Source organism: Corythoichthys intestinalis, chromosome 1 (assembly GCF_030265065.1).
Source record: "Corythoichthys intestinalis isolate RoL2023-P3 chromosome 1, ASM3026506v1, whole genome shotgun sequence".
NCBI lineage: Eukaryota > Metazoa > Chordata > Actinopteri > Syngnathiformes > Syngnathidae > Corythoichthys > Corythoichthys intestinalis.
Genome location: NC_080395.1, coordinates 40,605,423 through 40,628,944, shown reverse-complemented (window position 1 = coordinate 40,628,944; position 23,522 = coordinate 40,605,423). Strand labels below are relative to the sequence as shown.

Sequence of the window (23,522 nt, the reverse complement as noted above, 5' to 3'; positions counted from 1 at the left end):
TTGTTGATTTCAATTATTTTAGTAGTAGCAGGAGTAGTATTTAAAAAAACAATTCTATTCGTGATTAAATGCGATTTTTATGTATAATTTTATTTCTTGTTTCAATTGTCTTTGTTTTTACGTTCTATTGATTTAATGTGATTTTTATGATCTTCACGTGATAGCAACACATTGCAGAAAACACACTCAATGAATCACTGCCTTCTTTGCGAAGGAGAATCCACCACGATCAAGAGGCGTGGGTTGCTGGAAATGTGGATTCCTTCTTTTAAGGCTCACTGTTTAAGATACAATAAATGTGGCAGGTATTGTGAAGGCTCACAGAAACACACGCACAATAAACCAACATTTCCTCAATTTAACCAATACTTTTTAAAAATGTCAGTTAAATGGAGAGTACTTACTGGTCCTTCTAAAAAAATTAGCATATTGTTATAAAGTTCATTATTTTCTGTGATGTACTGATAAACATTAGACTCTCATATATTTTAGATTCATTACACACAACTGAAGTAGTTCAACCCTTTTATTGTTTTAATATTGATGATTTGGCAAAAAATTTAAGAAAAATAAAAAATCCCTATCTCAAAAAATTAGCATATCATGAAAAGGTACTCTAAAGAACCTAATAACCTAATCATCCTAATCAATTAATTAACTCAAAACCCCTGCGAAAGATTCCTGAGGCTTTTAAAAACTCCCAGCCTGGTTCATTACTCAAAACCGCAATCATGGGCAAGACTGCCGACCTGACTGCTGTCCAGAAGGCCATCATTGACACCCTCAAGCAAGAGGCTAAGACACAGAAGGAAATTTCTGAGCGAATAGGCTGTTCCCAGAGTGCTGTATTGAGGCACCTCAGTGGGAAGTCTGTGGGAAGCAAAAAGTGGCAGGGAACGCTGCACAACACGAAGAGGTGACCACACCCTGAGAAAGATTGTGGAGAAGGGCCGATTCCAGACCTTGGGGGACCTGCGGAAACAGTGGACTGAGTCTGGAGTAGAAACATCCAGAGCCACGGTGCACAGGCGTGTGCTGGAAATGGGCTACAGGTGCCACTTTCCCCAGGTCAAGCCACTTTTGAACCTGGAGCAGCAGCAGAAGCGCCTGGCCTGGGCTACAGAGAAGCAGCACTGGACTGTTGCTCAGTGGTCCACAGTACTTTTTTCAGATGAAAGCAAAATTTGCATGTCATACGGAAATCAAGGTGCCAGAGCTTTATGGGGGATGAAGATTTCATTCTTCAGCACGACCTGGCACCTGCTCACAGTGCCAAAACTACTGGTAAATGGTTTACTGACCATGGCATTACTGTGCTCCATTGGCCTGCCAACTCTCCTGACTTGAACCCCATAGAGAATCTGTGGGATATTGTGAAGAGGAAGTTGAGAGACACCAGACCCAACACTGTGGATGAGCTTTAGGTCGCTATCGAAGCATCCTGGGCTTCCATAACTCCTCAGCAGTGCCACAGACTGACTGTCTCCATGCCACGCCTCATTAAAGCAGTCATTTCTGCAAAAAGATTCCCGACCAAGTATTGAGTGCATAGCTGATATAATTAATTAAAGGTTGATTTTTTTTTGTTTTAAAAAACACTTTTTTTGTATTGGTCGGATGAAATATGCTCATTTTTTGAGATAGGGATTTTTGTTTTTTCTTGACTTTTTTGCCAAAATCATCAATATTAAAACAATAAAAGGCTTGAACTACTTCAGTTGTGTGTAATGAATCTAGAATATATGAAAGTCTAATGTTAATCAGTACATTACAGAAAATAATGAACTTTATCACAATATGCAATTTTTTTTAGAAGGACTAGTATATAGCTCATTTATCTATATTGTTACAATGACCAAAGCGCTACATTAGCACTCATTTACACGCCAATGGTGCTGCTGCCATGCAAAGCGCTGCCAACCCATTCTGGGAAAATTAGGGTTCAGCGCTCTGCCCAATGGCACTTCAACAGTGGGAACTCGTGCCCGGAAATTGAACCACTTATCCTTCGGTTCCAGCACAACTCCAGTTACCAACTGCGCCACAGCCGCCACAGTTAAAGATTTTGCAATTAATAAAACCACACCTTTATTCTTTATAAAATGTACAGGGCATAGTGAAAGTTGTTGGATGCAGTCAACAGCTGCGACAAGGTTTTCCCACTGTGCCACAGATGTTGGATCAAAGAATGGACAGGAGCTAAAGATAGAGAGCGGCCAAAGGATAGGGAAGTAGTAGGGAAAGTGCCATCATGCAGCCTTGATTAAACATTATTCAGGATTGATCTAAATGTGTTAAGTGATAGAAACATGGGAACTGTCAAGTTTCTCTAGAATAATAACGCCAGATTGTAGTGCCCCTTTCCTAATGACAAGCATGAAATTCAATGCATAGTTGCCTGAGGAGGGGGAAAAGTCGAATCTATACTGTAGTAATACTTTCAAACACGTATACAGGTTGTAAGTTATTGATTATAACATTAACAAATTAGTAAATTGACCACAATGTTCACTTTTTAAAATCTATCTTACATTATGAAATCCCAATTTTTCTATCTGTATCAATATTAGGGCTTTCATGCGATTAAAATTTTTAATCGAGTTAATCACAGCTTAAAAATTAATTAATCGGAATTAATTGCAATTCAAACTATCTCTAAAATATGCCATATTTTTCTGTAAATTATTGTTGGAATGGAAAGATAAGACACAAGACTGATATATAAATTCAACATACTCTACATAAGTACTGTATTTGTTTATTATAACAATAAGTCCACAAGATGGCATTAACATTATTAACATTCTTTCTGTTAAAGGGATCCACGGATAGAAAGACTTGTAGTTCTTAAAAGATAAATGTTATTACAAGTTATAGTAATTTTATGTTTTCGTTTTAATAAAATTTGTAAAATTTTCAATCAAAAAAATAAACTAGTGTCTCGCCATTGTTGACGTCGCCGAGTGGTGACGTCACAGCCGTTCTTCCACAGTGTCTTTAACTACGTAAGCTAGTGATTGAAATACATGTGTCAATGGCGAGTTTTACATTACTTAGAAATCAAGCCAATGAGTGTGTTTTGTCCCTCGATGGACGTCGTAGCTCCCCGTTTGTTTTTGTTTTTTTTTTTAGACTAGGTCTATTATGATTCACGTTCATTTGGCTTCACAACGTACGGGACCACTGATAGTTTGTATATTATGACTAAATATTGCCATCCAGTGTATTTGTTGAGCTAAACGAAATGTTTGAATAGAGTTTGACCAAAGTCTGAGTAAGTTTTATGTGTATTTTGCATAGCTATTTTGATTGGGAATGGCAGCTTTTTGTGTGTGAACATTATTTTTCTTTTTTTTTTTTTGAGAGAGACAGGAATATTATTTTTGTTGTGCTTTCACTAAATGATACTTGTTTGTTGTGAAGGAGTTGCCGGAGCTTATGCCAATAAACGGTGAGGTCCAATGAAAGCCACTGCCTTTGTCTGCCTCTGGCTCTCAAAGTGCAAAAAACAGCATCAATGTAATCTGTTTGAGGCAATGCGTGAGCGGGTCATTTCACGCATGCGTTAATTGCGTCAAATATTTCAACATGATTAATTTTTAAAAATTAATTACCGGTACCACCCTTTAACGCGATAAATTTGACAGCAGTACTCAATACAAAAATCTTTCTGCAGTTTAAACTTAAGTCTAAAGTTGTTAACATTTGTGAAAGTCAATGAGGCAGAGCTGACAATAAAGCAGAGCTGAGATACATACTTGTTGTCTAAATATGAGCGCAGTGCTCAAATTATCGGGAGGCATCACAAGTAGAGGTGGGTTCAGTTGCCAAAAATTTTACTCAAGTAAGAGTAGTGTTGCTTCAAAATAATATTACTCAAGTAAAAATAGTCATTCAAAAATTTTACTCCAGTACAAGTAAAATAGTATTTAGTGAAAGGAATACTCAATCAATGATTGTGAGTAACTGCTTGCAATGTCTGATAATTTTTTAAAAAACATGTTTTCCCCTCAGCACGACATTGATATAAACTGTTATTATTAAATTGTCCTATATTTATTACCTATTAATAAGTAGTAATTAATACTAATAACCAATTTAATGACTATATTAGGCCAAAAAAATTCACAAAAATAATTGAATTCTGACTAGAAAAATCTAAATGATTGAAACATCACCCATCCAAAGAGCATGAGTGTCCTCTAATGGAGAAAACATTTTCCTACCATTAAATTAAATGATAATTTCTCTAGATTTCCGTGGTCAATCTGTGGCAAAGAAAAACGGGGAGAGGGGAGGTTGAAATCCACGCTTTTGAGTAATGTTGAGTAGTGTTTCAACGATTAATCGATAAACTCGAGTAAATTGATTTAAAAAAAAGCTTTGAATCAAATTTTGCTGCTTCGAGTATTCAATTAGAGTGGTGTTGTAATGGTTTGTTTTGAAAGTGTTTGCAATTAGTTTTATTGATTTGGGTGGATTCGCTGATCTCTAGTGGCAACAGTGAATATGACATGACTCGTTTAACATGGCTGAATACAGCTGCTCCCTGTTAAACCCTACATCCGGTTTTTGTTTGCACTAATATGTTTTTTTATGCATTCATAATTTAGTTTATAGGTATATATCACCATTTTTTGTTGGAATATGAGTTTGAGCGATTTGTTAAAAGCATTGTAAAAAATGTTAGCATTTTATAGCATTTAAGCTGGCGGACTTAGCCAATTGTTGTCTTGTTGTACTTGGATCCTCATCATTATTTTTTTTTTTTTACACCGGTTGAGACTATGCTCAAGTATTTTAATTCATTTTTAAAGGAAAGTGCAATTCTGCATTGTTTGAAGAAACACTCGGGAATTTTATATTTTCATTTAATACTCCTTTGAAAGTGCTATCTAAGCAAGCCTTCGTTTTACACCTCCTAAAATGTATTCTGCAATGCATTAAATGTTCCTAATTTGATTACTCGACTATTCGAAGTAACTCGTTGATAGATTAATCGAATACTAAAATAATCAATAGCTGCAGCCCTAATGTTGACTTTGTGTCAAATTGTTAAATTTTTACGGCACTTTAAAGACACCACGATTGAACAGGCCGGTGTAATCATAAGATTTCCAACTGCAAGCTTGTGTGCGGACATGTGACTGTAATGTTACGTCTGATTGGTATAATGGAGTCATTTGATTATTGTTGCGAAATCTCATTGGTGAAACTGGTAAAGCCACTGTGGGCATATCTGGCAAAAATAAAGTAAAATCTAATATGTAGCTTAAAGAGGAAAAAAATAAAAGACTCGTTTAGGTCAAAGTAGCCGAGTAGGAGTATCATTTCTTTTTCATAACTCTACTTAAGTAAAAGTAAAAAGTCTGGCAAGGTAAAACTACTCTTAGAAGTACATTTGTTTATCAAAAGGTTACTCATGTAAATGTAATGGGGAAAATGTAACACGTTATGACCCACGTCTGATGACCACTATCTACCCCTCCTCCCCCGCGCACACACACACAAAACAGTCATGTATGATATCAGACGAACTTTAAGAGATTTTAGGCAATGTCCAATGGTTTACTTGTTTTTCTTTTGCTTTGTTCTTTTGAGTAATTTTTCAACATTATGAGTGGGCGAGTGTGGTGTAAAAACATGAAAGATAAATGTGACTTCCATTAATTCATTTACAGACTCATAGATCCGCTTATACTTGATAAGGAACCCCAGGCATAGTGTTTTATTCCCACTTTTAAAGTGTTTGACTTTGTATGGTGTTTCTTACTTGTTAGTCAGTGATCTTGTTGGCTTATTTTTAAACTGTATTTTACAATCAAATATGCTTTACTTATTTTTACACATGCACGACCACAAAAAATATTTACAATTTGCCCTAAATTAAGGATTTTATGACCTTTGCAGTTTGTCAAAAATATAGTATATCAATAGTATTTAGACAGTAGTTCCTATTGGAAACATTTGACATCAAACAAATGACCAGCATATTAGGGTTCAACCAAAAGGGCTTCAATATACTGTACTGTGTATTATGTGTAATTGTCGTTTCCAGTCCAAATCATATCCATGCTTTTTTACATTTTTTTTTTAAACATAAAACCATCTGGAGCTGTACAAAACATAATATGAACCAAACTTTGACACACCGAATGCCTCTTCTGATGCATCAGGGTATGTGTCACTGCTACCCCCAGATAAACGTTATCAACTTAAACATGCAAACTTGATCTAGGTTTTTTAACTTGATGTAGGTTTTTTTCTTTTTTCTTTTTTGCATGCCAGGCATGTTTAACCAGTACCATCATTTAAAAAAAATTCCATGACTAATAGTTTTATTGTCACATGTGCATCTCGCTTAGTCACCATTATGACATAATGCTCAGCGCAGCCCCAACTGACACAAACAGTGGCAAGTGCAGGAAGACTTCATTTTTGTCCCTAGGCACAGTCAAATCAGCACAGGTGGCATAGGCACAGTATCGGGCTAGATACAGTATATAGTAAATATACCTTTTCCAAGGAATACCAGTAATTATAAGAATAAACTTTGACGGTACAACATTAGACTTATTGCAACCTTACGTATTTCTTCCACACTGATAGAATTAGAGTTCAGATGTTAAGCTAAAGACCCTTGACCAGGATCATGCACTGATCTGTCACCACCCAAAGAACTGGACTCAGTCTTCTTGTTTTTCTTACTAATAATGAATGCTAAAGACCTTTTCGAACTAGCGGGAGTCCAGTGCAAAAGGGTTTTGTAGCAAAGAGCAAGACAATGACAAAAAGAAGGCCCCATAGTGCTAACGTAGCCGTGGCCAAGAAATGAAGAGCAGTGAGTCCGGCAAGCCTATTTAATATTAGGGATGTCCCAATCCGATACTCAGTATCAATATCAGCACCTAATTCGGTTATTTCTGGAGTATTTGGTCACAAGATCGGATCCAATCCAGTAGCAGGCATGAAAATGGGTCAGGGGTTAAAAAGGTGAGAAGGGTGTGGAGGAAATATGTTCCTGTACACTGTAAAACCCAACAAAATATTGAGCTCTGTTGACCCACACTGTGTTTTAGCAGGGCCGTGCAGAGACCGGTGGAGGGGCAGTTGCTCATAGATCAAAAGGGGCACATGAACATGTATTTAATACACCTTACAAAGACATAACTTCAATATTGACCAGCTTTACATTGTAATTTTCAGTGACTGTGTTATACTCTAATTGGGAGGGGGCGATAGTGAATAGAAATCAACACTGTCATCAACAGTTTCTGGCTTTGACTCAGTCATTCTTTGTTTGCTTCTTTTCTTACTTCAACCTCTACATTAAAATTTCCTTTCTCAACTTTTTGTTAATCTGAGAACAAACCACATCAGACGGTCACTGGGCCATCCAACAGCACAGTTTTTTCCAAACTATTATTTCATTATTATCCACATTTGACAACTCTAGCACCTAATAATTAATAACGCAATGATATAAAATCTTATAGAAAAAGGCATTGTAACATTGTAATTGTGTTTATAGTTGTATTTTATACCCAACTATCCTTGCAAACTGTGTTATTCTTGCGAAGTGTGCTATTCACCCAGCTGATGAGGTATCCAATGCCTGTAGCAGCCTCATCTAACTCCCTCAACCCACTTTCTTTACGAGGCATGTCTACATAATGAAGTATAAATCTTAAATTTAAAAAATCTGACTCCCCGGTGGCTTTTATTTTTTAAAGCGTTCTTAATTTCTTTCTCTCTTCATACCTATGGAGGTAGATTAGTGTCTTTATTAGTCAATCAAAAAAAAAAAAAAGTTGCTTCAATCAAAATATATATTTTCAATCCACAAAAAAGTCACTTCAATTAAAAAAAAAAAAAGTGTTTGAATGCAAAATAAATTTGAGACAAAAAAAACATTTGAAAACTATTTTTCTTTGAAAGATTATTTTAGATATATTTTTTTTAATGAAACAAATTTTTCGATTGAAGTAATGTTGTTTTGCGTTTGGGCCACATTTTGGCTAGGACATTTGTGTCTTTATTATTCAATCAAAACATAAGTTGCTTCAAACAGACAAAAATATATTTTTAAAAAAATCACTTCAATCAAAAAATGTTTTTCAATCATCGAAAGCAGCTTGAGAGGATTTGATTAGACTCACTATGAAGCATTTGATAAAGCCAAGCATTTTCCTACTACTTTATTCTTGTTTAAAAATAATTCAGTGGGACAGTAACATGTTTAAAACGTATCATAATTATTACATTTTGAAGTGCTTTAAAAGCATTTATAAATTATACTTTGGGTAAAAAAAGTGAAAAAAACATGTCTTATACAGTATGTATCTTTTTTCCAAAGCTAAATCTGCACACAAAAAGAAATGGGTGGGGGGGTGCGCTACTTCGCGGTCTTGTAGCGGTGGGTTCTGGTCCCCATTAACCGCGAAAAACGAAGGATCAGTGTATTTTTGAAAAGCTTGAAGATGCAAGACTCATCCCCACCACTCGTCAGGCCGGCCGTCAGCTCAAGCCCTAGCCGGAAATAACGTGCCTCAGGCCGACGACAGGATCGATGCAAGGCATGCCCCTCCATCCAAGAGTATGCCGCTTAATTTGACTCAAAAGTGTGTTTCTTCTTTTATATTACCGTTAAATACAAAAGCTTGACGCTAACTTAACGAGAGCTATTTTTTCACCGGAGATTTGCCCAACTCTGGCTGTGTTCAACTCAAGCTGCAACGGACAGCAGTAACTTTGTTATACTGCAAAATATGAAAATGATTGAAACCATTACTTACCAAATTCAATCTGCTGGCAAATGCAGGCAAGTGTTTTTGTTTTCGCAGCTTTGCAATGAAACCAAAGGCTCTCCAAGCACTCCATATACTTATGAAGAGTGTGTGCGCGATTGGAATAATGGAACGCAGTTTAGCCTATGATTGGTTCTCGTCAGCGAAGCAGCCAGAAGGATTTGCTGACCGTCCAAGTGTCACTTTCTTAAAGGGCCAATTTCTGAAGTGCTCAGTTTACGTACTAAGTTAATCACATGATAATAATAATAATAATTAAAAAATACCCCCCCCCCCAAAAAAAAAAAAAAAAAATCTCCTCAGATCTACACAATTCATGTAGGTCACCCTTTTTGACTTCAAAACGGCGAATTTCGCCGAAAGGTGAGAGATTTTCGTGCCTGCAGTAGTCACGTGTTTTTAGTTTCATAACCAAACTGTGCTTTTCAGCTGCTATAACTCAAACACTAGGCAAATATGTCCATTGAGTGAGACTATTGCTCTTTAGAAACGAATGAGAGTAACGGAGCATTGTGTAATATTCTTGGGGAGGTAGCAGCAGAGCTCAGTTTAATACAAAAAAAATAAAATAAAATTGCACTATTTTTACTGGTCTAAAATATACGTATCGGATCGGCATCGATTCAAGTCAAGATTTTGCCGATTTAGGAGTATTTTAGATAAAAACTTAATTAGGTTCGCTTGGGAGGTTCACAACAGCCTACTAGGGAAGTCTTCTGCTTTAAGATGGCGGCTGTTTACAAACACATTTGGTTTTCAATACTTCAATGTTGCTAACGCAGTCGAGTCTGTCATTTTGCATCTAGTTCTATATACATATGATATCTATTATCCCCAGTAAAACGACGTTGACGTAGTTTGTAGTGGCTGTCAACAGCAGTCAGGTATTCTTGTGTTTTTTATCCAGCGGCATGAGTTGAGCTAAAGCCGTGAGTTGAGCATTGGCATTACCCGGGTCTATGACAAGCATTATGTTTACTTTCGGGACGCAGTTTCTCATTACGTCCCTAAGACCGCGCTGTGTATTAGTTCCGCTTTACTTGACATATTTCAATAATCGTAATTTGGATGTTTGTGAATCGTTCTCGAATCTTCCACGGCTGAATCGCTCAAGGATGTAATGACGGCTGGACATGTTGTACCGTGGTTCTAAGTGATGGATGGTGCGTCTTTACTCACGTGAGATAATGGCTCGTCATCCAGAATGAATTCTTCGGCATTGACTCTTGTTATTCCCTGGGTTTGGGACTGTCGAGTGCCAGTTTGTCACGCATAGCAAAAGTTTCTGCTAGTGTTAGTTGCGTAGGACCTTTCTTTTTGTCTTCGGTTTTCTTAACATACTCCTCATATTGTTTGTGGTGGTATTTCGCTAAATGCTTGATTAGGTTGGTTGTATTAAAACTTCTTAAAGCTTTACCACTATGCTTGACTTCTTCGTATTTGTCGTCCTTTCAGGTGAAATGATCCCACACAGCTGACATTTTTACTGATAAAGTCTCTCGGTAAATTGGGAGACGGTAATGTAAATGTAGTGTGTTGAAGGTGTGCCGTAAAATGCGGACCGGATTTTAGGGAAACCGAAGCAAAAACTGGAATGGATTATGTAAATCGGGGCGTTGGAAACCCCGGACCGGACTTAACCAATAACTGGATCGGAAGTCTGGATCGGAATTTTTCCGTGTTCCGATCCGATACCGATGAGCCCATATCGGCGTCCGATCCGATCCAAATATCGGATCGGGACATCTCTAGTCTGACATACTCCCATTGTGATCATTCAAAATACCTTGTTTATTATGACAAAGCAGCGAACAAGAAGGGGTTATGGGGGACTGAAGAAAAGAAACACAAGAGAAGCGAGAAAGGAAACACAAATTTCAAGAAGAAATACATTGAACGTCTAGACTAGCTACTAATATGTTGGTGCTATCTTCAGCTAGATGTATTTCCGGTTAACACCATGTGGGGGCCTGTTGACCAGTGAAGGAGGGGGATGGGGTGGGGGTGTCTATAAGCTAAGTGATTGAAAGGGGTAGAGTGTACACAAATCAGCTCTGTGATCTAGAACCCAGTAATCGTATGAATCCTTTGTGAGTGTAAGCCTGTTGGCGACTGACCCCTCCCCGCCCCATCGCCAATCCCGGCACCGGGACCCCCCACCCGAGGGCGCCCTATAAAATCCCGCCGCACGCGAGCCCCACCAGGCGCGCAACAGCCACGCAGACGGGCAGAGACGCCACTCGGGCGCCAGCCCAGGGCCCCGGCACCTCTGCTATTGGACGTGGCCAGAGTTCAGTGGGAAATTCTCACACTTTGCCACTCTGTCTGAAATGGCCACAAATGCTCGCCTCCCACATACACAATGAATGGATTTCTGCGTGGCAAACGGCGCGCTGCTACCACTCGTGTGAAAAGGCCTTAATTGATCAACTCATATCATAATCTTCACAGTGATGTCTGAAGATCAGTTCATTAGCCAGTACCTTATTGTTTACGTCAACAATGTCTGAATTTCCACCACAACAAAAGGATTGAGTAACACACTATGCTGGAGAAAATACCTGGACTAGGAGGTATGTGTGACGTCCTAGTGAAATTTCTGACAGTGAAGTAATGATCAAGCCCTATGAGGGCTAGGCAAATGTGACACAATCAGGACAAAGAATCCATGCAATTCTGGTGGTCTACTTTTTAAGTAGGGCTATCAATATTAGTTGTCAATAATCAAATTAAAGATAATATAATTATATTAATAATTCATTTAAAGACAGTTTACCTAGAAATAGTCCAAACCCCCCTCTTTGAGCCTATAACAGTACATATTGTCTGATTTATGTAGTGTCAAATAAAAGCAGACTGATTATCTTTGTAATTAATAATAATAATAATAATAACAACAATAATAATAACATTAATAATAAGAAGAATATTTGCTAACATCTGCTTTTGCTTTGAAAAACAATGATACAATTGGTGCATATATAGTCTGTCCGTCCTGGGAGTGGATCTCTCCTGATTGTGGTTCTCCCCAAGGTTTCTCTTTTTTCCTATGGTTTTTTTTTTATTTTTTAAATTTCTTGCCGCCATGGAGGGTCTAAGGATGGGGGATGCCCAGGACATGGACTCATCTCATTCATCTACTGTATCTGACTTTGTATTAAAATGACTCTGTAAAGCCCTCTGAGACAAACCTATTGTGATATAGGGCTATACAAATAAAATTGAACTGAACAATTACATAGGTACAGTATATAGTACCAAATTTAACGACCATAGGGTGTAGGTAAAAGCCAAAAATTTTCCCAAAAATGTAGAGTGCTCCTAATAATTTGGTGTGTCTTTTGTGTGGACTGAGTACCAAACTGTGTCTGTCTGACTGAGCAATTTTTGAAAAAGCAGACATAAGTGAGGGCCGCATGAGAACCTTGAAGGGAGAAGGTTGTGATAGGGGGCGTACCCCCAATAGAGGTGTGCGAAATTTCTGATTCTTAGATTATTCGCGATTCGGCCGTGGAAGATTCGAGAACGATTCACAAATGTCCAAATTCCGATTATTGAAATATGTCAAGTAATGCGGAACTAAAACACAGTCAGCGTGGTCTTCGGGACGCAATGAGGAACGGACCGAGAGTAAACATCATGCTTGTCATTACCCGGGTAATGACAATGCTCCATTCATGGCTCTGGCTCAACACATACAGCTAGATAAAAAAAAAAAAAAAAAAAAAACAACAACAACAAAAAACAAAAATACCTGACTGCTGCCGACAGCCGCTACAAACTATGTCCTCATAATGCTTCGGTAGATATCACATGTACAAAGAACTACATGCGAAATAACAGACACTGCAACGATAGCAGCACATGTATAGAAAACTAGATGCAAAATGACGAACTTGCCGGCGTTAGTAAACAGCCGCCATCTTAAAGCGGTACACGTCCCTGGAAGGCTGTTGTAGCGAACCTTCCAAGCGAACATGATTAACTTTTTATCTAAAATACTCCTAAATCGGCAAAATCTTGACTTGAATCTCTCTTTAAAACAGTTTTAAAACTTTCACATGTCGAAAGTAGACAGAAGGGAAATTATGGAATAACAAGCATTTTTGACAACTTTAACGGTTGATTCACAACATTAAATTAATTGAATGTAGTTTAAAACTGCTGATACAGAATGGGGACTTGAGTATTTTATTTATTGTTTTGAACTGTTAACTTGATACTGAACTAGTCGTTTATTTAAGCCTGAGAGTATTTTTGTACAATTTTTGTAACTAATGTACGAGACATTAAAAGCAGATGATAGCTGGTGTGCGTCAATAATCAATTTATAATCGAATCGTAATCTCTGAATCGTTATCGTAATCGAATCGTTAGGTGCCCAAAGATTCCCACCTCTAGCCCCCAATAACTGTAACGTTCGACTGTGTGCGTTAGGCTAGCGTGCATGCTAGTGTATGTTTTTCATGCGCCAAATAACACTTATGTGTGTGTTAAATACAAATATATCACCCGAAAATGAGCCTGCACCTTTTATTACAGTGCGCCCTATGGTTTCAAAAATACAGTATTCATCTTCCAACTTTTCTAAGTGCATACTGTAGTTTTTGGTTCAAATACACATTTACAGCTAAAATGCTAAGTACAAAACTATCAAAATAACCCGTTTGTGGAAGACCTACCAGTACTTTTAAGTAAGCTATTAACTATAATATACAATATATATGTCTTATCTGTGTAATGCTCTCATGTTTTTTTTCTCCTTTATTTCAGCAGCTGATTGAGCTGAACCACGCAGGACCACGCGACCCACCTGTGGTGCGATAGGAGCACAGTATTAAGGATGCTTGACTATCAGCTGTTGTCAGACTATTGCCTTGCTTACCGCTGTGTGCATCATTGTATTCCGGCAAGTTCTTCGGCCTTCATACGTTAGAATCTCTTATTGTAATCGTTTTTTTTTTTTTGTGTCCTATTTTTGATAGACTTCGAGATGCCTTGGTTTTGACTTTTTCTGTCCTTTTTGCCATCTCCTCGTTTCAATATTTTGGTTTGTGCTATTTATGTTCACACTTTTCTCGCATCTCTTTACGTGGTCCCTTTGTTGTACATTTTTATAATAAATATTATACAAATTATTGTCTCTGAGTCTGTTGGAAACCAACTTCAACAGCTTGCAGTTTCATTACAATATAAGCGGTAAACATGGAATAGGTTCTATGTTAAGACTTTTCGAGCTTAATGTTTCATAAAACGATTAATAAAATAAAAATTAAAGTGCCCCCTATTTCTTTTAGAGATTCAACTCGGCTGCTTATTTTTGCACATTTTAGAGTCTTGTTACAAGAAATGTGATGGAAACACTCACAGAGACAATTTCACCTACTGTCACATTGAAAAACTATTGAGCTGTGAAATTATTAACCCTGCATGTTGTGTGTGCTTTTCATTATTGTTTTATTATTGGTTGCCTTATATATTTGTAACTCCAATTGTGATATTCTGCACCATATTAACAATGAAGGATTTCCACCCTACTTAAATGTTCAATTTTTATGTACCATACAGCCCTTTGTTACAGCAGTGGAATATTGTACAGACCCACGTGTGCTGTTAACAGACACCAAGTATAATATTAAGAGTTTGAAGCTGTCATTGTTATCACTCAGCGTTTGCCAAGCCCAGGTGTTATATGCATACTATTACAAAGTTTGATAAAGAACCATGAATATTAGAAGCAAAAAACAAATCAAAACTCAGAGATCATACTGTAGTTTTTCCTGGAATGTTGCTTGACGGGTCCCTTATAAACCAGGTGTGCTATTTCATCATATAGACTAATAGCTATTTTTTGAGGGACAAAAGGGATGGTCCACTCTTCAAGCAGTAAAAATTGAAATGTAAAAGGAACAAAAACAGTAAAATTGTGGGTACAATCCCCAGTGACAAGCCCCTGAATAGAGTGATGTACAGTGGTGCTTAGATATGGTGGAAAACACACACAAAGCTGAAAAAGCAGTTTGTGCTTGTGCAACCGACTTTTAAATAAACTACTGTATTTTTAAGACAAAACATTTGTTGTGTTTGATAGAACAATATGTCTAGATGCTGTCGTAGCAGTTTCATCGCGCAATATGCCCCCGGACTTTTTTAAATGTGTCCATTTTACCCCTGAGACCTCAGTTTACGGACACATTGAAACAGCTTTTGTTTCAACCTAGCCATAAAAAGTTAAGTAATTAAATTTATTAATGGAATTTTCCATCATTCTTGGCTGCCTTAGAATTCTAAATCGATATCTGTTATTGAGTATAAAAAAGAAAATCGACTAAAGTGACTCACTCGCGTGTTTTTAACTTTTTAACAAATCACGTCACTATGAAAAAAATTGCGTCAGTAAATAGGTCATGGATATCTACCTCATAACTCGCTTTATTTGATTTTTTTTTTGTTTTTGGTACAGTTGCATTTTCCCACTACTTTAGATGATAAATAATTGATCCAAACAATTAAAATAAAAAAAATAATACAAAAATAAAACATTTGAAAAAGAAAATCTCAATCTCATTGTTTTGTCCTTCATTTTTGTCTCAAGATCCATGCAAAATTACCGTTTTAAAGCTATAAAAGCCAGACAAAGCCTGGTTGTGCCCATTCACAGCTGTGTCTTCACTCTGTGATACATGCTAAACGGAGTTTTTGGATCGAAACAAGGCAAGTACGAGATCATTCATTCATTCATTTTCCATGCCGCTTATTTCTCACGAGGGTCGCGGAGGTGCTGGAGCCTATCCCAGCTAACTTCGGGCAGTAGGCAGGGGACACCCTGAATTGGTTGCCAGCCAATCGCAGGGCACAAGGAGACACACAACCATTCACGCACACACTCACACCTATGGACAATTTAGAGTGTTCAATCAGCCTACCATGCATGTTTTTGGGATGTGGGAGGAAACCGGAGTTCCCGGAGGAAACCCACGCAGGCACGGGGAGAACATGCAAACTCCACACAGGAAGGCCGAAGCCCGGGATTGAACCCTTGATCTAAGAACTGTGAGGCAGACATGCTAACCACTCAGCCACCGTGCCGCCGTACGAGATAATATCTAGTTAAAATCAGTGTGATTCCGCTTGATCGCGCAACAAATGTAGCGCTAGCAAGAAAAAAGATGTACGTTGCAGTCGAACGCGAGCACGAGAAGAAGTACAGATATGCCAGGCTACCTGACTAGCGTCCTATCGATTATCTTTTCAACCTGTGTTGATTTTTGTATCGCTTATTATAGGATCATATCGATGTATTAGAATTAGATACATTAGATGCTTACATTATTAAAGCCTAGGTCCCAGGCTTCAAGGCTAAACACAATAGATAGATGGCTAGATAGATCAATCTTTTTATTGGCAAGTCTCCATTCAAGTTCACATTATTGCCTGTGTTACTTTTTAAAAGTCATCATGCCACATAGATCTACACAGTGGAGTAGGGAAATGAGGCAGAATGATCTGGATAAATATGAGATGTTGGGGGAATGCTATTATAGATAAAGGGGAGGACAGTGTGGTCAGGTAGGCCCAAATCTTTATGACAGATGACATCAAACACGACCACAAGGCGGTCAAAAAGTTAAAAAACAGATCTTGTCAAGGATGAGCACAAAAATAACAGTGAAATGGATGACAATGTGGAGTGATGCTGCTGCGGTTCAGTACATAGATTCCACCAACAGTGAAGTGAGCTCTCATAGACATTGCGCCACGCTTCCCGTAGGGTGCCGACCCAGGCAGAACGTTGAGTTGGCTGTCACTGTGATAAACTCAAAACACACGCTGCATTCTAATGGCGGAAATAGGACAAAGGTTTTACTGCATACAAGCAAGCAAGAGTGTGTCAAGAGTGATTTGGTCTAGGATTAAAGGTAATTATTATATGAAATAACATTATGCATGCACTTTGAAACATTGTGGGAAAAAAAAAAATCAATTGATAAAATGAGTGTGTAACTTTGGCTTGAAATATTTACGTAAAATGAATTAGAACTGCCCGTTTTTTGCCTTTAACCCAGAATCTAGACTGTTTAACCTTCATATCTATAGAAATTCCACAATTTAAACATTTATTGAAAATAATTTTAGACTTAAAAAGCTCTTTGTTTCGTGACGGCCGCCATGTTGGATTTTGTATCTCAACACAATAGCGGAATTCAACCTAAATAAGTTGTGATTGTACATAAAATGCAAGAAAAATGCAAATTTTGCTTTTGTTGAGTAAAATTAAGATGGTTCTGCATGTTTTCCTCAGGTATTAAGTTTCTGATGTGAAAATTGAGTGATTTATAAGTTGTTGAAAACTTGAACTAGATAAAAAAAATTTTAAAAAAAGTTGCTATTTTGGGCAAAAACTTATATGATATGTTAAATATTGCTATTGACTAGAGCTGGGAATCTTTGGGCACCTAACGATTCGATTACGATTACGATTCAGAGGCTCCGATTCGATTATAAAACGATTATTGATGCACCCCCCTCCTTTTTTTTTCTCTCTTTTTTTTTTTTTTATGTTTTGTACATTAGTTCCAAAATTGTTCAAAAATACTCTCAGGATAAACCACACTAATATTTCAGTATCAAGTTAACATATAGCAGTAAACAAATATGCAAAAATAACATTAAATAAAAAACTCCAGTCCCCATTCTGTATCAGCAGCTTTAAACTACATTCAATTAATTTAATGTTGTGAATCAACCGTTAAATTTGTTAAAATTGCTCCCGTTATTCCATAATTTCCCCTTTGTCTACTTTCGACATGTGAAAGTTTTAAAACTATTTTAAAGATAAGATTCAAGTCAATATTTTACCGATTTAGGAGTATTTTAGATAAAAAGTTAATTAGGTTTGCTTGGAAGGTTCGCTACAACAGCCTTGCAGGGAAGTGCACTGCTTTAAGATGGCGGCCGTTGATAACGCCCGCATCTAGCTTTTTGTAGATGTGCTGCTAACACTACCAAATCTATATTGCATCTAGTCCTATATAAATGATATCCACCGTAACATTATATGGATGTACTTGTAGCAGCTTTTCGGCAGCAGTCAGGTATGTTGTTGTGTTTTTTTATCTCGTTGCATGAGTTGAGCTAGAGCCGTGAGTTGAGCATTGGCATTACCTGAGGGGCCGGGTAATGGGAAGCATGATGTTTAGCTACTCTCGCTCCGTTCCGTCCCGAAGACCGCGCGGCGCGCTGAGTGTTGTGTACTTCCACTTTACTTCGCATATTTCAATAATCGGAATTTGGATGTTTGTGAATCATTCTCGAATCTTCCACGGCCGAATCGCGAATAATCTAAGAATCGGAAATTTTGCACACCTCTACTATTGACCCTGAAAATATAGGTGATTGTCTATGCATTTGGTGACGTTTGTGCATCTAGTGTGAAATTTGAGAATTTTAAAGGCATTTTAAGTTTTGTTATACTTGTACAAAAAATAGTTAATCAGAATTTTATTAACGAACGACTTTGAGTTTTTTTATGTCGCTGCTCATGGGGACTCATATATGCCTAAGAGAGGTGCCTGTTTTGGTTTTAGATTGCTAGCGGCTTTGGTTTTGAAAATATTTGAATTTTTAAAAATAGGCCCCTTACGGATCGGCCACTAACCCAGTGTCCCGTCAACTGATATTGAAGTCTATGGTCAGTACGTGGTAGGTTTTGTTTATCAGACTTAATAAGTGTGTTATGGAGGGTCTCTTTTTGTTTATGTCCTTATTCATCATTTCTATTGCTTCCATTCATCAGAATAAATCAACATTTCATGACTTGACAATGCTGCCCCACAAGGCTCAATGTTGCTTCCATGGCTCTGAGCATGGCAAAGAGGAGAGTTATGGAGGGATTGGCTTCCTCTCCCAGGCCCTCAGAAGAGCCGTGCACGCTGCAAAAAAATTCCGCAACGCCAAGGACATGGTTGAATATCTGTCCGAGAAGCTTTGCACGGCCCTGAGGTAACAGTTACATCTCTTTTTCATACAAATTGATATGTCCTTTCACCCAACGACTATGAAAAGACAAGGAGACAAATTTGTCTTCACTCAAAATAAGAGATTTTAAGCTCCCCAATGCTGTATCACACATGCATATAGGACAATTTTGAAATTCGGCCAAATCTCTGAGCGGAACTTCAAGCCACCTGAATGTTTTCCGCCATATACAAATTGAATTAATTCCATGCCCATGCCTGTGACTCAAACACTTGTATCTTAAATTATATTTCCTCAATAAAACAATTGGAGATACCAACCATCCATTATATTATAAAAATCCATCAAGCCGCAACTCATAAACATGAAAGTTTTCTTAATGTGAAAAAAGCACTGCATAATATCTTAATTTACTTTAGCTAAACAACCAATAATAACATAAACTTGTCTACCTTCAGGTGACCAAACCCAGATAACAGGTTAGCGAACTTCCTGTGTGCACAAACTGCATGAGTATAAAAAAAGATATTAATAAATATTAATATTCAATAGGCGCCATGCCCTGGTTTCCTGCTATAGGGCTCTATCAATTGCCTTAGCAAGAAAGAAGTGTTTTGTCCTTTTTTTCTAAAAGCTGGAGCATAGACTTCATAGTATATTAATTATGAAGTCTATGGGTAGAGTTAGTAACCCATTATACTTATCAAATATAATTTATCCAATTGAAACAATTTTTGAAATAAAATTAATTCTCTGTGATTGTGCCAATCCTGTGTATGCATTGGCCACCTGAGAGTAGTATAATACAGAAATTAATGCAAATGGAGATGGTCACAACTCCTCTTTCAATTGTAGTTAAATCATTGGCTGCCAATGAGTTTACATTTGTCTTTATTCTTACAGGCTAAAGAATATATGTATGAGAATCATTGTATTCCCTATCTATGGGGCTGTTTACACAAAGATGCTGGTGCTGCGTTTTAAAAGCAACAGTGAATCCCGACAGCAAAGACGCAAGCTTTCGATTGGAGGCTCCAAAGTGGAACAATTCGATTGCAAATCTGGCTTCGTAGCCATAACACAAACCATAATGAACTCTCTTACTGCGTTTACCACATTCCACACGTCGTCTTGGGAATGTGTGGTTGCCGCTAATGGTGGCAACGTCGTTTTGTGTATTCTGCATCATTTGGTCATCTATGTGTCATCAGTAGAGAATCACTGAATAATTGTGAAAAATACTATACTTTACGAAGGAAGAAACACACTATGATCATTTCGGAGACACACTTCAGAAGCCAATAGCTAAGCGTTGACTGCTCAGCTAGCCCGGCTCGACATGAATGTTGTCAAGAAAGTGTGTGAATTGGCTCTCACGTTGTAAAACTGCTCTGCCCCCCTACCGCACGGCACGAATCATACCTCGTATTCACGCGGACATGAGGAGTTGTTTGAACAAAGATCGAAATTGAGCTCTGGTCCTGCTGCTGCAAATCTGTAATGCGGCGTTTTCTGTTCATTTGGTCGGCACATCTCGGTGTTGTTCCACTATTTGGGTCAAAATGCCTTTTGCTTGAAAATTTTATAACACAACAATAGCAATCCTTTAGCCCATTTTGAATTGTTTGTTAGCATTATGCCAAGTGGACTTTCCTCATGCTAAACTTTGTGGTTGTTTTAAATACACAACATGTAACTCCCTTTGTTTTATGTTTACTTGACAGTAAATTTTAACTGGGAGTGGCACTAAACTGTTTCAATCTCCTGCTTTCTGGGAATTCAGAAGAGTTTACTGCCACCAAACAGGGCTCATATCTAAATTTTTTTGTTACTTGTAAGTCAAAAACAAATCCATTCAAAATACATTAAACCTCACTGTCATAGATCGGGTCACTTGAATCTTAATGCACCACTGTACTTGTGCAGGAATTGTGTGCCAGAATCGTGAAAAAAAAAAAAAAAATTAAATTAAATTAAAAATTAAATCCTAGTGTGAGATTCTAGTGTCTTGTATGTAGCTTGAATGCCAAAGTTGTTGTGCTTTTCATACGAAAACTATGGCTCTTTTTACTCATTTAACTTGTTGGCTGCAATTGACACTGCAAGACGTCCAATCTAGTTTGACAGGAAGAGACTGGGAGTGAAATTATCGCCGTCAGACCTCCCAGTCGTCTAGCACCATCAATGGCTTTATCATTGTCAATGCAGCAATAATTCAGTCCTCCATGCTGCTCGGCCTCACGAGGATCGTGGGGGTGCCGGAGCCTATCCCAGGTAAATATGGGCAGTAGGTGGGGTACACCCTGAATTGGTTGCCAGCCAATTGCAGAGACAAGGAGACAGACAACCATTCACGCACACACTCATACCTTAGGTCAATTTAGAGTATTCAACCAGCCTACCATCCATGTTTTTGGGATGTAGGCAGGAACTGGAGTATTTGGAGAAAACCCACACAGCCACAGGGAGAGCATGCAAACTCCACAGAGCCCGGGCTAGAACCCTTGACCTCAGAACTGTAAGGTGGACGTGCTAACAACTCCGCCACTCTGCAATGAGTTAAATACTATATAATCACAAAATAATAATAATAAATACATAAAACAAAAGAAAGTGTTATTAAGCGTACTTAAGGGTATTTTCTGAAGGTACTTCTGTGTTTGTTCATTTGAACTTTATTCATTTTACTTTTAATTATAATTTGATTTTTGTTGTTGTTGAATGTATTTATAAAAAATAAAAAAAATCATAAAATAAACTAAATTTAAATCCTATGGGGAAAAAAATATTAGGGTTATTGGGGGCCACATCCAAGAGCCGGGTAATATTATCGGTATATCGGTATATTGCCATATGATGTTATACAAATATCACAATCGGACGTTTGGTTTCCAATAAATTGCATAAATAACTTTTTGGTAAATACATAATTATGCATTTATTTTCTTTGTCAATTTTTCACAGATCTTAGCGTCCTACGTCACCTGCAGACGTCACATGAATGTGTGATTCTTTTTTGAAGCAAATCACAATAAAGGACGATGTATACCAGATGCCTCATTGAATTAGGAGTGACAAACAAAAACTACAGTCATCACAATACAATGATTCAGGCCTAGCAATAAGGCTATAGCGATAGCACTTTAGGTACTTAGCTATAATTAGATATAATTTGAGTAGCTTGTAATAAACACAATTAATTAAACCAATCGTTTTCTCTTTTAATTCATTCATATAGATTAAAAAAAAAAAAACTTGTATTGCAATATGCCTTTGCCTTATTGGATCATATTGCAAAATGCTTCAAGCTGCAACACCCAAACTTACCATAACCAGAGTGTATTTCTGGTTTGATCAATTTCAATTTCAGTAATTTTGTTTTTATTACCACTTTATTTATAGCAATAATAATTATAAAAAAGATCATAATTGAGATGAGACGTCCCCATTTGTGAAGAACTCATTTTGAGTCGTGTAGGCCAGATACAAAATGTTAAATTATGGCCACGTATGTGGACGCCAGGTATTTAATTTATCTAATTGTTTTTTTTTTTTTTTTTTTTTTTTTTTAATCACCAAACACATTCTCTTTCCCTGTAGAGTTACTGGCCATATTTTACTGAGATTTAGTTCCAAATTGTTAAAAATATATACCATTGTTAATAATAAAATAAATAAATAATAAGATAAACTATGAAGTTAACAAAAGCAGTCAAATTAAGGTTACTAGATTCTGACCAGCCCCCAAATGTACAATTATGTACTTTCCCCCCCAGAGTGAAGGAGTCGTGAACTGCGGGTATTTTTGCTTCCACGACCTGATAAAAATAAACTCAAGCGGCGTTCCGTGACCACCAGCCGGCGAACATGGCCTGACACTGCGGTGATGAGGAGCTCAGTCCCGCATGTGTGCGCACCTCCGCGACCATCCCTCCCGTCAGCATGTCCGCTGTCACTTTACCACCACTTTAAACTCGGCGACACCCCGAGCACTTCGGCCCATCCAAAACATCTCACGTGTTCCTAACAACCACCACAAAATGGGTAAAACAGTGCCAGGAGCGACATAAAGTCGAGTAAAGCTTGAGTTTCGTCTCTTTAATGGGCTCTTTTTCTACACACACACAACGCGACGCCCTCCCTCCCCTTTACTTCCTAATTCCAATATTCGTCCAAATAACAGAGAATATTGCGTGGACGTGACTTCAACCTACCTCGTAAAGGTCTCCCGAAGCCATAGCGGGGTGCTGGCACCGGCGGCGCGTTGTTCTTGCCTACCCTGTGGGCTTTTTGGAGGCTCTTTAGAGAGGGAATTAGCGTGCAGCCTTGTTATTGCGAGCGATGGACTGCCAGCAGATCAGCAGACAGTGTCAATCGAGCCCGGCGCGTCGCGATGGCTCGTTCAAGCTCTCGAAACAAACAAGCACCGGGCGGTGCTGTTTACCCAGCGCAACAACCGACGTCGTAAATGAGTTTCTACTAGGCAAGGATGGCCGATAATCGTGCACCTCCTCCTCGCCTTACTGGAGGGACAGAGAGGTGTCTGGTGACGACGCTCAGCCACGTCGAGAGCACTCCACCTGTTCACAAGACCTGATTTGGGAGCGTTCTAAATTACCACCTTTATTATGGTCCTTATACGATTACAGTAATAACACTGAGATGTATTTTTTTCCACATAAACATTATTCCAAATATAAACACACAGATTGCAAAAACAAACTGGTTATGTGATAG

At 37.9% G+C, this 23,522-nt stretch overlaps 1 protein-coding gene across 3 annotated transcripts in view; it reads right to left on the bottom strand.

The window, feature by feature from the left end:
* LOC130916684 (chromodomain Y-like protein 2) overlaps positions 1–23,311 on the bottom strand; it is a 73,237-nt gene extending 49,926 nt beyond the window's left edge. Inside the window, exon 1 of one of the 3 annotated variants that reach the window (XM_057837594.1) lies at positions 23,000–23,311. In XM_057837594.1, the coding sequence (XP_057693577.1) occupies positions 23,000–23,023 (24 nt within the window). In that variant the 5' untranslated portion in view covers positions 23,024–23,311. The remainder of the gene's footprint in view (positions 1–22,999) is intronic. The other 2 variants (XM_057837584.1, XM_057837577.1) reach the window with 2 other exon arrangements.
* Positions 23,312–23,522: the final 211 nt, after the last annotated feature.